We start from the raw sequence: 14,903 nt of genomic DNA, 5'->3' as shown, positions 1-14,903 counted from the left end.
ACACGCGTGGCACCCGCCATCTTCTATCACAGTACGAGCACTGATACGCCTAATAAATGTACTGGCAGGCCTTCAGAGCTATTTCGGACGTGTCTGTGGCGATTTGAGCCCTTGTGGGCAGTTAAAGGGATGCATTAATCTTTTCGTACGTTTTTGCGTCTCGTAGGAAGTCCGAAAACTTGGACATTGACTGTACAAGCACTTGTATGCACACGAGGCGAACTGCAGTGTAGCAGCTGGGCGATGTGGATGTTTAGAGTTAGCGTTGCGATCTGTATATCAAGGACCATTATGCAGTGTGAGCGTCTTCCGAGATTTTGTGTGCGAAAAATAATTAATCTTTTGTGTGCTTGGCACAGCCTTCGAGACACAAATTGGCAAATTCCCGCTTTTTACAATCTCGGGAAACTGTCTGAGACGTGCGTAGATTTCAGATAAGCTACAGATAGGCATATTTTGTATTTTGAATTATCGCTATATCGTACTATTTCACGATCCCCTTAAAGGTTGACATATCCAAGATCGACTGTGATTCATTGTGAGCTACTGTTTTCGCTTTAAAATCTTCCTGGAGCTGGCCAGAAATGCCGTTTTCGACGAGATATGATGTGTGTTCAACCCCATTACTGTACCGTAAGCGTACCATTGGGGTAAGGGGCGTGCGTGCTGACCAGCCAAGTTCTAACTGGCAAAGGCCAATTTCAGGGTATGCATGATCCGGGAGAATGTAACATCCGATAATGCTTGCAGCAGCACTACAGATGAAACAGAAAGCTACTCTCACCCAAAACTTAATTTGAAGTCGAATAGAAAGCCAACAAAATATTAAAGCCTACCAAGTAAAGCTTATTATCACTGTCTGGTGGTTATATTGAATGTTAAACACTTTTTTTGGAGTGGTCATAGATATGAATCACACTATATGAACCTTGTGATTTCTATCTGGCTCTTGGGTCGAACCTTAGTTGATAACAGCCTCTTTTTGAGCTCTTGCAGCCGTTTTTTAGATTCCGTGCGTCTATGTATACCAAAATAATCATGCAAGGTAAATCGAAAGCCATGACAGTGTCCGCCATTGTGAGTGTGAGATGACAGCATATGCCTTCGACCGCTTTATCTTTACTTTACACGTTGTGAGCAGCCATGTTGTGATCAGTGACTGGCAACAATCTCAACATGGCAATGGTGATCCTACTGCAATGCATGGCAGGTACTGCGTAGTCATTGTTTTCAGCAGTGCCATGCAATGGTTCACGTAGGCACTGCTGATCGATGATGCCATGTCGGTTGTGCTCCATCGCAGTTTCTGTATGTAACAACTGGAAAAGGAAGTGTAACAAATGGGGATGGTAATAAACATGACCATATAGGAACTAAATGGGACTGGTGTTCCTGAGTGCAAGAATCAGGAAAATGTCGCAAACAGTAACATAACAACGAGGTTCTACTTTACTTGGTGGCTTTCCTTTTTACTGTGCCTCAGGCACGCTCAGTCTTTAGTGTTATATATAGTACAGTTAAACATGCTTATAACGAACCTCCATATAACGAAGTTTTTCTATTCCCCGCTGTTACTCCATAGAAGCACATGTATTTGAGACCTCTACGTAACGAAGTGGCAGCGGGAGACCCCCTCGGTATAACGAATTTTCCCTGCCGACAACCTAGAGATTTCGCCCCAAATTTTGTCATTTTTGCGCGAGCAGCAACCGGAAGCACCTTCTCTGCCGCGACGGAATGCGAAGCGAGCGCACCTGTGCGTGCGTGTGTGCGAGCGTGTGCGAGGCGGGCCTGCATCCCTCGACTCGGCGATCTTGCCGCCGCGGGCGTGACCTTTCCCTCTCCCTTCAGTCAAACCTGATCCTGCCGCTTGCTGCAGCTGGCCTAGCCTGCCAAGCCAGTATTCTCCTTTTCCAGTTGATGTTGCCGACGTGCTGGCAGACGCTGTGACACATCACACTCGATGAGGGCGCACACGCGCTGTCAAACGCTGGCGGCGTGTGGAAGCGCCGCTGCAGAAGCGAGCAAAGTGACCTTCGTGCTGTTGTCTATCGCTTCAACGCAAACAGAGCGCCGAGAACACACAGTACACACTAAATCTACAAGCCGCCGACGCACCTACACTGCCTAGACTCTGCCCCAACGCAGATCGCTTTCAAGATACAGCCAGCGTGCGTGCTTTCAAGATCCAGCGGCCGTGACAGTACAACGCCGCCCGCTACCCCCCCCCCCCCCCCCCCTTGCCGGTGCCTCGAGCGCAACGGAAGAAGGCGCGCTTCCTCCCTGCTTTTCTTTCATGTGCGTGCGAGATTTAGACGCGGTCGTCGGCTCCCCTCGCACGTCACTCGCACATACAGCATACGGCGCGCGGCGACTGCGTTATCGCCCTTGGACTTTATACGGAACATCCATGAGCTCAAACCATTTTTAGGGCCACAACGCGTCATAGACACCATCCTTAGATAGCAAATACGGATTACAAGGGCCATACTTTTGCTGGCGGAAACCGAAAATACGTCATAGTTGTCGCCCCAGGCACTTTGGGCGGCCAATGCCATCGTCAAGCCACCAAACATGAAAAGTCAAAATGGCCGCTCGGGCCGGCGCGGGGTGGCAGTTCGCAACGTACGATGCGGGAACGGTCCCACAGTTGCGACGCAACAGTGGGGTTACCAATGCATTGGGTTCTATGGGAGCTGTGCCGGGACCGGCCGAAAACGACGTAACAGCTGGGACAACGCAGCACCCGGGAACGTAACAGCGGGGTTCTACTGTAACACTATACGACGCTACGATGCCATCGTGACGCTCGCTCTTGGTTTCCGATGCCTCGCGCTTGTGCGAAACGACACGCGCCCACGCATCCAGTACCTGGTGTGACATTCCAAGGATGAGTGCTTCGACGAAAACGGAAAACGGGTGCGCGTTACAATTGAGGGCGCGTTAGAATCGAGTAAATACGGTAGGCATTTCTTTTTTGAATTTTCGTGCCGAACCTGCATATAACGAAATCCTCTTTATAACGAAGCTTTTCGGGAATTTGTCAATTTCGTTATATCCAGGTTTAATTGTATATACATTGGTCTACAATCTTTTCTGCCTTGTTAAATGGAAAAGAAATACAGGCCATATTTAGCAGGTTGTTCAAAGAAGCCCTATGCAGGAATAGGCATCCAAGTGTAGTCTCGTGTGCGTGCCTTTTTATTATTTTTTTTCCTTTGCAAGTACACTATGCCAATAATGTATGTTGCATTTTATTCAGTGTTTGTGTTCTATGGCATATTTTTTTCAGGCACAGACAGATGAAGGGTATGCATCACAAACAATGCCATCACCAGTCTTCAGTCCCAATTTTGAAGCACCATCCTACCACAGATCTCCTTTCGAAGAGAAGTACAAATCAGGCATGCCTCAAGTGAAGCATGAATCAGAACTTGGGAATCCCAGGTTTGAGATTCCCGTGGGCCCCTTTCGATCTCAGCAGCAGTCTAGTTTTCATCCTACTACTATAGAGCCTCCAACAGCCAAGTCCTATGGTACATGTGTGCCAGGATACAAAGTGAAAAATGAATTTTTGCCACACATGTCTTGCCAGTATGATACATCAGCGTCAGAAGGCAGTTTCTCTTTGCAGAAACCAAATTCTCCTTGTGCTGAATCTCATGTTCCTTGTCTAGGTAAAGATGACATGAAAGTGGTGGTCAAAAAGGAGAATTCCAGTGAAGCCTGCATTCAGAGTACCCTGGACAAAGGAGGCCAAGTATTAAACAAAACCTCAGGTATGCCTCAAATCTTGTCACCTCATACTTCAGAACGAATACATCATACAAAGGATTCCAGTCCATTTAATCAGCCATATCTTCAGCCTCAACAAGATCTTGCCTATGGGAACCCTTACTTCGCGGGAAATTACACACAGCAAGGAACACAAAAGATGGCAAGTCTTTGTACCATCCCTCAGAGCCCCATGATGACTACCATTCCGGACACTCCTCCTGAGGATCATCATTTGGCTATGAACTATTATAAGTACAGGATGGTCGACAGGTACCACTATCCAAGCTACTTGCCACACAGTGGGCAGGATGGCCCCCCTGTGGAAGGCCACAGCATCGACCATTTGCAGAACTTGGCTTCAGTTTCCAACCACCACCTGCAGAACCTCGAATTAGGCCGTCCCAGTGGAGGCCACACTGTCTACTCGCCATTTGTGGACAGAAGTGCTTCCATGCCACCTTACCATCATCAGTCTCTAAGCGCCACATTCAGCCCCATCTCCCAGACTCCGTCCCAGGGTGTTATGCTTCCACCATCATACGTCCCACAGGCGGTGTCTCCACACATCACTCGAAATGCTGGCTACGGTGCACCTGGCTTTTCCAGAAATGGCAGCTTCCTACCTTCACCTCATGAAACATTTCCACCTCACCCCAGTCCTCCAGTTACTCCCATGACGCCGCCAAGCACACCAAGGCTGACTGAACTGAACCCTGTGCGGATGGACTCGCCACTTCACATGCGTTCCCCATACTACATGGCTGGCAGCTTCGGCATGCCTGTTGACCCATCCTGCGGAGCCGCAAGGAGCCACAGTCAGGGTGCCCCCTTCCCTCAAGCGCCCTACGTGGAGGCAGCAGCGTGGGCCTCCGACCGTGACTACAGCGCAGGCTTCCAAGGCCCCTATTATGCACCTCGTGGCCAGTGCTTCCCAGCAGCAGTCACACCACCAAAAGACTATGGCATGCAGACACCTCCTGTTGCAGGCCCAACACGTCTGCCTGCTGGTCTTGCAACACCACCACCACAAGGCCGTTGCATGCAGGAGCGTGCCAGTGTGCTTCCCCCCTTCAAGAACACCTTCATGCCAGCGCAGACTGCACCAAATGGCTTTGAGCGGCACTTGCAGACATTTCGTTCTGTCATGGAGGATGCTCAGCGAAGCCAACCAGTTGGCCCTCCACGGCTTGCGCCACGGCCAGCTAGTCATGAGGGCCTCCCTAGGGTAGAGATACCCAAGGCTGATGAAGAAGGCATCTATGAAGTTGACTCAGACAACGAAGCAGTGTTCCAGGACCCAGAAGTTGGTGGTGTGGCCATTGCCCTAACGCATGGATCGGTATTATTTGAGTGTGCCAAGCACGAGCTCCATGCTACCACTGCGCTTCGACGGCCCGACCGCAAGAACCCCACCCGCATCAGCCTTGTCTTTTATCAGCACAAGAACCTTAACTTCAGGAGCCATGGCGAGGAAGAGTGGGAGAAAAAGATGGAGGTTCGCAAGCTGGAGAAAGCTAATGGAGAACGGCCGTCTAAGAAAAAAGCCAAACTCTCCTCGGAAAGGTTGGATGAGGATGGGTTCCCTACGTCGGCGCTGCGGCCAGCTGACCAGGCACAGTCGTGGGAGGGACCCCATGTGCCCCTGCCCTCATTCTTTGCCATCAACCCATACCAGAAGTGTTTCTAGCTTGGCCCAGACAGGAGTGCACTGGGAAGCTTCTAGTGTGCCAGCCAGAAATTCATGCAACATAAGTCTCAAACAAATGTGCATTCAATCACAGAAATGTGTACATGATGTGAGGGGCTACTGCTGTGCAGTTTCTCAGCGTTCTTGGACAGCACAGTGCATTCACCTTTGAAGCTTGCTTTTACACTTATATAAGGTGCTTGTTCTTCCTGCTACCGAGTGATGAGGCCAGCTCCCCAGAACATGCTTGCAGGTTCTTTGTCTGCTTGTCTAAGATTGATGAAATGCAGGTGCTGCACGCAGGTATCTCAGTCTCTTAGCCTTTATGTTTTACTGCAGGATTAATTTTATTTTGGAGTGTTCTAATGCAAAATTTTTTAGATCATATCAAATACAAGAAATGGAAAAACTGTCTTTGAATATCAACTTGAACACTGATTAATGTCTATTACTAAAGTGTAGAGGAAGAAAGACAATGAGAGCAGAAAGGTAAACAAAGATTAGAAAGTTTTAGCCTATCTATGTTATACGTATTGCTGTTTACGAAATAGCAGAACACCAGAGACGTGGGATTTGGCAGCACTAGTGGTATCTCATGGCGCTAACCACAACACATTAGAAACATTATTGTGCTAAAACTCATCTCAGAAGGAAGAAAAAAACTAAACAATATGTATCCATGATTACATTGCTACCGACGTCTTTATGCCAGCAGCAAAGGAGCACATTGCCCATTATTGCGATAATAGTTCTGCACACACTAATTGAACTCATTGTCAGATGGCGGCATCAGTGCTGCTGCTCATGTCTTCATTTTTGGTATTTCAGTATTTTGTAAATGGTGATATGTATATTAACAGGCTAATACTTCGTATTATCCCTCAGTAAACTTAGTGCTGTCTATGAGTGAAAGCCTGCTCAAGTAGGCCACTTGTAAATATGCAACAGGTGCAGCAAAACTAAGGAATAATAGCTCAGTGTTTCTGGATTAGTTAATGCAACAGTGGGCATATGAAACAGCCGGTGGACAGCCAACACATGCACAAGTCTATCCACATATGGGCTAAAATAAACACAGGAATCCAACATAATTGATAATGAATAAATATTCAGAAATATTTAATGTCAGATGTTTGAATATGCATGGGACAACAACAAGCGTTGAATTAGTACTCAGAATTTTAAATGTTTCCACAGTCCTCATTTTAATGTAAGGAATACAGACAGAAGGAGTAAATGGCTTATAATAAACAGAAGTGTGCTTGCTTTTGGAATTACCATACTCTTTATCCTCATTGAAGACCCACAATTTCACTTCCTCTGCTGACCTCTACAGGAAGATAATTGCCAATCATATTTGCGGTCCTAACGTTGTCATCCAGTGGCTAGTACACATAACATTTGCTTTCATGCCTTGTGGAGAAGGTTCTAAAACGGAACATTTTGAGGTCCTCCTGCTGCACTATACAATGCTTTTGAGTGGGAGATACAAGCCTGATCCTTTTTCTTTATTATTGGCAGATTTTCAGAGGCCATTTCTCTGTGTTTTCGTCACCGTGCAGCCAGCTCCAAATGCCGCCGCCATGCCTAATGCACAGAAGGTAGACAGGGATAAGTTGGCTTGCATAAAAGTTAACCTAATTCAACTTTTGTGTGGTCCACCTAGTGTGTAGTGGGCGACGAAGCAATAGCTGGTGACAAGCAGGGTGACAGCCATAAGGCAAGCACAGGAAAACAGTCCCAACATATTTGCTGGCTGATATGACAAGGTTGTGCTCTTAACAAAGTAGCTATAATTACCATCTCCTTAACATCCTTCGAAGTCTTGAGATCAGGCTATTCTGTAATAGTAACTTGATGCAGCTAAAGCCAGCACACTGTGAATGATGCCATAAAGCATGTGTTGAGCTATCCAAGCATAGGAAACTGTGGAATCAAGCCATCTTGTGCACTTCACAATGTGGGGTCTTGTTAAAAACAAAAGGATGTAAATGCTTTACCACTAGTTTGTAAAATATAATCATAGAAACACTTCATGTGAACATCTAGCTTTGGGTAAAAACCTATTTTTACTGGAATAAGCCACTTTGCATAAATTTGAAGGTTATTTTAGGCTGAAGAAAAACAATCGTGTACTGACTTCAGGTGCACAATAAGTAACACCGGGTGATTAAAATTATTCCCAGGCCACCCACTTTGGCGTTTCTCATAACCCCTGTGTTGCTTTGGGACATTAAATACCATCAATTAAACTTTTAAGTTGAAGACCATTTTACAGAAACAATAACTATGTTACAGAAAAAAAATGCCAAGAAATTTTGCAAAAGGATTTCCAACAGGAACCTCTGACATGTACATCAGGAAAGATTGCACAACATGCCACTGGATTAGCAATTGAATGTTTAATATTCGCTTTGGCACATAATATAGCAGAACAAACAGTTCTAAAGAGGCACTGTTAATCCTTTTTGTCACACTGATAATGTTTCTTAATCAATTTCATGACATCAAAGTTTTAAGAAAAAGTAAAAAGATGATGATAGGGGAACAAAATCTTAGGAACCTTGGCCATAAATTATAGTTAACAATCATGCATCAGTACACCATCAGTTCTACTAATATAAAGAGAAAGGCTACCTGCACAAGGCTAATCCATGAAGTTCAGAAACAGATCAGTGGCACGACAAACGGAATGAACACTGCCTCTTTTCTACTATTTCTTCTGATGTATTATGTGTCAAAGTGATTATTTAATGTTCAGTTTATAGTCCAACAGTGTGTTGTGCGTCTTCTTTCCTGGTGTTCATGCCAGTGCTTTCTGCTGCATATCATTTTATGATGTGCATCTAATGAGCTGAAGCACACACACACACACAAAAAAAAAAAAAAATCACAAGGAGTGAAGTGCAGCTTAAGAATCACCTGCAGGTTTGCTATTGTGTAAGACTTAGCAGGCTATTCTGTTAATCAAAAATCTCGATTTGTTTAATTATTCGTTTAAAGTGTCCAGCAGTTCAAGTTGTTGGTTTAATTTAATTGAGTGTTGCATTACTATTTACTAGCCTCTTGGTTAGCTCTACTGATAACTTGGCTGACTACCTGGGTGTGATGGTGTTCCCGAGTTTGGTTTCTGGACCAGAACAAGTTTTTCTTTATCAACAAATTTTGCTCTTCAAAGAATCAAGTTGCTTCCCATTGTAGCATTCTGCTGCAGTCAGGCAGAAGAGAATTCTTCCTTTCACAGGCAACTCTCGGAGCAAGCATTCTCATGCTGCGCAATGTTACTGCAAATATAGCAATCCAGAGTGATCAAAGTCACTTTGTTTCACCATATGAAGCACCAAACAAAGGAAGAATGTTTAATCTGTGTAGTACTGCACAACGTGTTTGTTGTGCAGTCGTGCTCTGTCAAACATAATCCACTAAGTGGTTGGCATCATTCTTTATGCTATATGAACGCAGTAAACATATTAAAAGCAGTAATTCAATTTGATTTTATTGAGTTCGTGTATATAACTGTCTTTTGCATAAGTACAAGCATTATGCCATCATGACAAAGTGTGTGGTGACATGAGGTGTACAGGTGATATAAGGTGTTCGACTGTGGCCGTCTTGATTATCTCTGTTTAAAGGCACATGGTTGGCACACAAGAAGTCTTCTAGAGCATTCTGTGCTGGCACTTAGACTCACAGATGCTAAGAGGGATGAGGGCACTGCTTCCTTTTTTTCATCCTTATCACCATCTACCTGTTCATTTAACCATCCCATGATTTCATAAGCAGCAGTCTTGCTAGCAAGTCAAGGGCAAGGATTCAAGTGGCGGCCTACCTGTTTCCTTGGTAGGAATTTGGCATTCAAGCTTGTTAAGCACAGAGTTTGACATCATTTGATACATCCAACATATGGGCATCAGACTACCATAATTTATAAAAGTTCATGCTGAAATAATATTCACAGCTCAAGTGTTTACCAAGCATGAATGCCAGGTGCAATTCTGTGGATGCATTTTAAAATAGCATTTGCAGGTGTTACCATTTGTCGCATTACTTGCTGCTTGAGAGTTCACCAGCAAGTTGCTGATGTATTGTTTGGCTCTCTTGTGGACATGCCACCATCCCAATCACAAAAGAAAGGCTGGCACTTAGAGTGCATTCTTAACCTTTGCATCTTTTTATGTTCATCATGTTTTCCTTACGAGGCTTGCTGAGAAGATCGGTGTTGTATTCAGTTCTTAAGCGACTCTTTACAAGTGACTGCAGTGGCTCAGTTTTGTTATTTGTGCTATTGTTGCAGCTGTTGTCTTGCCTAGTAGTGTGTTAGTGTGTGTGTGTGTGTGTGTGCATGCATTTATCTGCCAGATTGCACAATTGCGAAGCACTTGTCATGAAAAGCATTCAAGGCAGGGTGATCTCTCAAATATGTTAATGACGCACATTAAGTGATGACGGCAGAAGAATGCAAGTTTTGTTGCATGAAAAGTCACACAACTTCATCAGTGCATGCAACTTCACAGGCACATCTGAGCAGATTTGCAGTTCCCACGAGCCACACAACTGTAATTCAAAGTACAGTCTCAGAGTCCTCCAAGATTTCACTCTGCAAGCATTGAAACGCAGTAATGCAAAACCGCACTTGACTTGATGTGCTCTTCCAAGGAACTTAGCTCAGCGAATGGAACTTGGCTGTGCCACTTTACAGAGAAGTTTATGCTGCTTTTTGCTAGATGACTTCCCAGGAACTACAATGCCTCCAAGGTGTAAATATTGGCATAGCGCTGTCCTATTTCATAATAAAAGTTTTATGAACCTTATCTTTCCTGTAAAACAGCGACAGTCCTTAACATTGTTCATCTTGTACAGAGAACATCTTCAACGTAAGTTATAAAAGTTGTTGATATACCAGCATCACTCTGGGACAGTGGCCTTGGTTATCTTGGTTAAGGAGCTGCCATTGCAGTGAGAATGGCATTGTGAGGCTCGTTTATGTCACTTCAGCAATGGGTGCAGCAATGGGTGTTGCATTGGCCAGATGCAACCAATCTAATGGGCGAGCAATGCAGCATGTGGGTATGCTATGCAGTCGTTTAGTTTTCATTGTAGCATGAAGTAGTGTTGCTCCCTGGTCAATTCATCTCTTGTTATTAAATGAGCCATTTTTGTTTTTTATTTAAGGCCCGAGTATTTGTTATATATACCTACAAGAATTTTTAAATTATATATACAAGTGGTTCCTGTTTTTTTGAACCCAAATTGTTTTCATTTCATAACGACGTATATTGCCAAAGGGTATTTAGAGCAAAGTGTCGAAATTCAAAATTGCCAAAGTTTTAATTTTACACAGAGTACACCACTGCCATTTTAGTTTACCATTGTTAGACATTTTTTTCCCTTTTTTTTTTTTTTCGTCTTATGTTGTATGTCACTCTCATGATTTTATGTTGTTGTGAGTGTTCAGAATGAAGTGCATTCTTTTGTACAGAGCTGTAAATAGGAAGTATACCACATTATCAGATTAGAATCATGCAAATGCATAACATATTCACTAAGAGTATTGAACTACATGACATGCAGATACATGTGTGGTCGTTATACATGAAGTTTTCCAATAAACGGTACTTTATTGTCTGAGTTGATGTTTTTTCACTTCAGCACCGTGTCAGCCTAGTGGCTTGCACCATTATGCCAGCAAAACATGGCTTTATTGAAGCTGTCCAAATGCTTAAGCTACATTGTCTGGACAGCCACAGTCATAAACGGTTGCAACATGGACGCAACGAACATTGAAACAAATGCGTTTGTTTTTTTCCATGTTAAGACAACTCCCATTTGCCTAGTTTAGCTGCAATAGACTTGGACGAGTTTTGAGCTACATCCCAAAATGGAATGACATTTCCCCTGCAATCTTTTTCAAGCGAAGCTTGTATACGCTAGCCTGTGCCGACGATGTAACGCTAAAAACTACTATGGCTCATACCTGCATTGGATATGCGGGTATGAGCCAGGGATATGTGGGCATAAGCCAGGGACAGGAAGGAAAGAAAGAGCATGTGCGGGGAAAGCTGCGCCCCGGCGCTGGATCACGTGACGCGTGCGACTAATCAGGGTTGTTTGGTATGTCGCAGGGAGGGAAAGGGAAGGAAAGGGGGTTGGCGTGCGCTCCGCCGGGCTTCCCTCGCCTCAGATCAGCTTCGGCGACCGGATGGGAAAGCAGCACGTGGTGCATCCACCGAGAAGCGGGCTGCATTTGAGCAACGGCACCGCGAACTCGCTCGGGAAAGGGCTTCCGAAGCCCCGAGTTATGGGAGCGCAATGCTGAGGCCAAATGTCAACGAAGAGCCGCCTACCCCGAGTTTAGGGCAAACAAAGGCTGCGACAGCGTTGCCTTTCCACAAGCTTTCACAGGCGCTTCGCTTTGTTTGCCCTAAACTCGACAGCGTTGCCTTGCCACAAGCTTGGCTGCAGAAAATAGCGCCTCTTCCTCTCCACAACCACAATCTCTCTCTCTGCCACAAGCTTCGCTTACTCCCATTTCCTCGACAGGGGAAGTGCTCTGAACCTTTTTTGGGTATTCCTGTGCTAATTTTATGGACCTAAGTGCTTATGAAGAATGCGTGTAGCAGTCTCTTGCTGGACCTGTCCATATTAATGTTAATGGGTCCATGTTAATGGGATCCTGCATACTTGCGTCTTGTTAATGGCATGATGCGCAGGTTGCACTTAGCTGTGTTGTCCCAATAGTGGCTGACACTACAGTCAGGAATGCATGGTAATTGGAGCAAACAATCAAGTCCTCACTGCTCTCGAGTTTGAATGTTCAACCATGCAAGTACTTGTGAGCGAACATGACAGCTTTTTTGCTCACAGTCGCTAGGCGATGACAATGTGATGATCTGCTCCATGATTATTGGTAGTTATGCATTTATTAACATGATGGTGAACACTACTGTGATGAAACCAACAAGTGCAACTTGCGCTGTTTATCCTTAACCTTTTGTAACCCAGTGGCAACGTATGTTTCCATAATTAAGTGCCATGCTACATCTCCTATATAGAAGTCAAAATTCTGCAGTCTCAATGGCAACTAATGTGCCATTTGATAAATGTTCAAAAGCCTAGCCTGCACATACAGAATGCACGTCGGTTGTGGGAACGAAATAATGGCACCTGCCCAGGAAGCACATTTTTTGGCATGTTATTGTTTATACTTTCGACCTTCGCTTTCCAATGTTCTTGCTTCCACTCTGAATTTATTTGAGAAAGTAATGTCTGAGGGTGCTTTTACACATCAATTTGGTGTGGTGAAGTCACGTTAGTAGCTCTATGTAGCTTACTGAAGAAGGAAGCATCCACGTTGTTGCTGCTAAGAAGCTCAACATTTCACCCGTGTTAACCAAACTGACTTTCACTATGTAGCTTTTGCTGCAACTCAAAATTTGTAAAGAGAAAAAGCAAGAAATATGTGTTATCAGTTGGGCATCAGTCCTTTGATTATCGATCTGAGAAGGGTGTTGGTATAGTAACTGGCATGACAATAAAAGTCACAATGAGGTCCAACATGCAAGGCATAAAACCATTTGGAAACTGTAGATGTTATAAATGGAGACGGGGGGAATTCATTGATGGTACTTAGACGCAGCTAAAGCAAAGTCTATAAATGGAGTGCGGGTGGGGTTAGACCTCAAGAGTAGTCTAGAGTTGGCTTCATTACTATGCTGTAAAGGGGTCTTAGTTCCAATTGCAAATTGCAAATTCCAGGTAGCTTCTTGGGCTCCTGAAGGAAACGCATGGCAACGCATGACAACCTGATGACAATGGAGTTACCAGCAATGCAGTATGAAACAGCATCAGGCACACCCGATTCTGTCGGGTATGATGGTGTAAATCAGAGAGAGGGTGAATATTTGAAGGAAGGCAGAGATGTGCCAAGAGTTAAGCTAACTTAGCTCAGACGGAACTGGCAGCAAACATACCACCACCCTCACCGACTGCTGCACTGCAAGTAAAACTGCAGCAGTCCGACTATCATGGGAAAAGTAAATGCTGAAGAGTCAAGAAATCCATTCCATCAGATAGGTGCCCCACTTTGATGAAGCTTTGGATTACTGTACTTTTTCATTTACATATTTGTCCTAGTGGAATCGACTGTTGTATGCTGGCAGTTGTAAGGTGCAGCAGTCCAGACAGCATCTCTCACAAGAATTTTTTTGAAAGGTTGAGTAATAGCAAAGATGAGCAAGTAAAAGGCAGTGTTGCGACAAGGCAAGCCATTCCTCCTGGTGATAGGGTTTCTCTAGCATCAACTAATGCAGTGTTCACAAGTGCTCCCTCCAAAACAAAAGCGTGAAATTTCACTGTGGTGGTACAATCCATCAAGGTAGAAATGACTTGCATCATGGTTTCTTGTGATGCACTGCATGCAGGGAGCTCAACCCAAGAGTGTGCCGTCTCATGAGTGTTCTTTCAGTTTCAGCTGAGAGAGAGAAGGCAAAGGTAGAATGCCACCTTTCCTTCAGTTGCCTCAGGAACGAATTTTTATACTGCAGAAAAATTGGGTTGGAACTATTGTGAAGGGTCCATCAACAAACGTGGTTGCCCTCTGGTCTCAAACCTTACATCTGTGGGTACATCTGTGATGCCATCCTTTAAAGGTACAGGTGGTGATTAAATTTACAGCACTACAAAGCGCACAAGGGTATATATTTGAATTTATGCTGTTTTTGCAGAAATCAGCAGTGTAATAATTTACACAGATGGTTGCGACTGCATGGACTATGCATCGAACTTAATTGTTTGGAACTGAATTTCTAAACCTGGTGAGGAAGTCTCTACCATCTGGTCTCCAACAATGGACACTGACTGCCCATTCTCAGACCTTATTTGCACAAATATATAATTTTTGTAATAGCCAGCCTGAGAAAAACTGTGCTCTGAACGTAGATATGTTGATTCAGATAGCCCGAATCTCCATCTATAACATATATTTTCCTTCAATTTCACACTTCATTAAGTAGCAAGCTCAACCACCAGGCAATTGAGCACAATAAGAAAGCCAACCACTCACTGGAAGAGACAGATGCAAGAGATTGGGCACAGGTCTGCGGGGAAAGGGGCAACTATGCCAAGCAGTACAAAAGCTTTTCCTTCTAAGAAGGCTCTGTTGCGGACTTCAGGTCCAATCGCCCAACCTGCCAATGTGTGTCGGCACGCCATCACCTGTTCAAACGCAGCTGTCCCAGGGCATCTCAACCTCCAGGGTGCAAATCGTGGTGTTGTTGAAATGTTTCCACTTGAAGTAGTAATGACACGACATTTCTGACTTATTTTTTTCCTTTAAATAAAAGTCCTCAAGCTTGAAACCATAGAAATACTGGCAAGCTTCAGAGCGTGCTGAAGTGATCTAGGTATACTAGCTTTGCTACAACCAGTTTCTCTTTAGTTT

General features: G+C 44.5%; 1 protein-coding gene across 1 annotated transcript in view; it reads left to right on the top strand.

Annotated features, from left to right (window-relative positions):
- The window catches only part of LOC119436731 (DNA N6-methyl adenine demethylase-like), a 124,890-nt gene extending 119,292 nt beyond the window's left edge, over positions 1-5,598 (top strand). Inside the window, exon 14 of the mRNA XM_049659876.1 lies at positions 3,293-5,598. Within this exon, the coding sequence (XP_049515833.1) occupies positions 3,293-5,464 (2,172 nt within the window). The 3' untranslated portion in view covers positions 5,465-5,598. The remainder of the gene's footprint in view (positions 1-3,292) is intronic.
- The last annotated feature ends 9,305 nt before the right edge of the window (positions 5,599-14,903 follow it).

Source organism: Dermacentor silvarum, chromosome 1, assembly GCF_013339745.2.
Source record: "Dermacentor silvarum isolate Dsil-2018 chromosome 1, BIME_Dsil_1.4, whole genome shotgun sequence".
Lineage (NCBI taxonomy): Eukaryota > Metazoa > Arthropoda > Arachnida > Ixodida > Ixodidae > Dermacentor > Dermacentor silvarum.
Note: the sequence above shows the minus strand (reverse complement) of the source record. Positions and strands in the feature narration are given on the sequence as shown.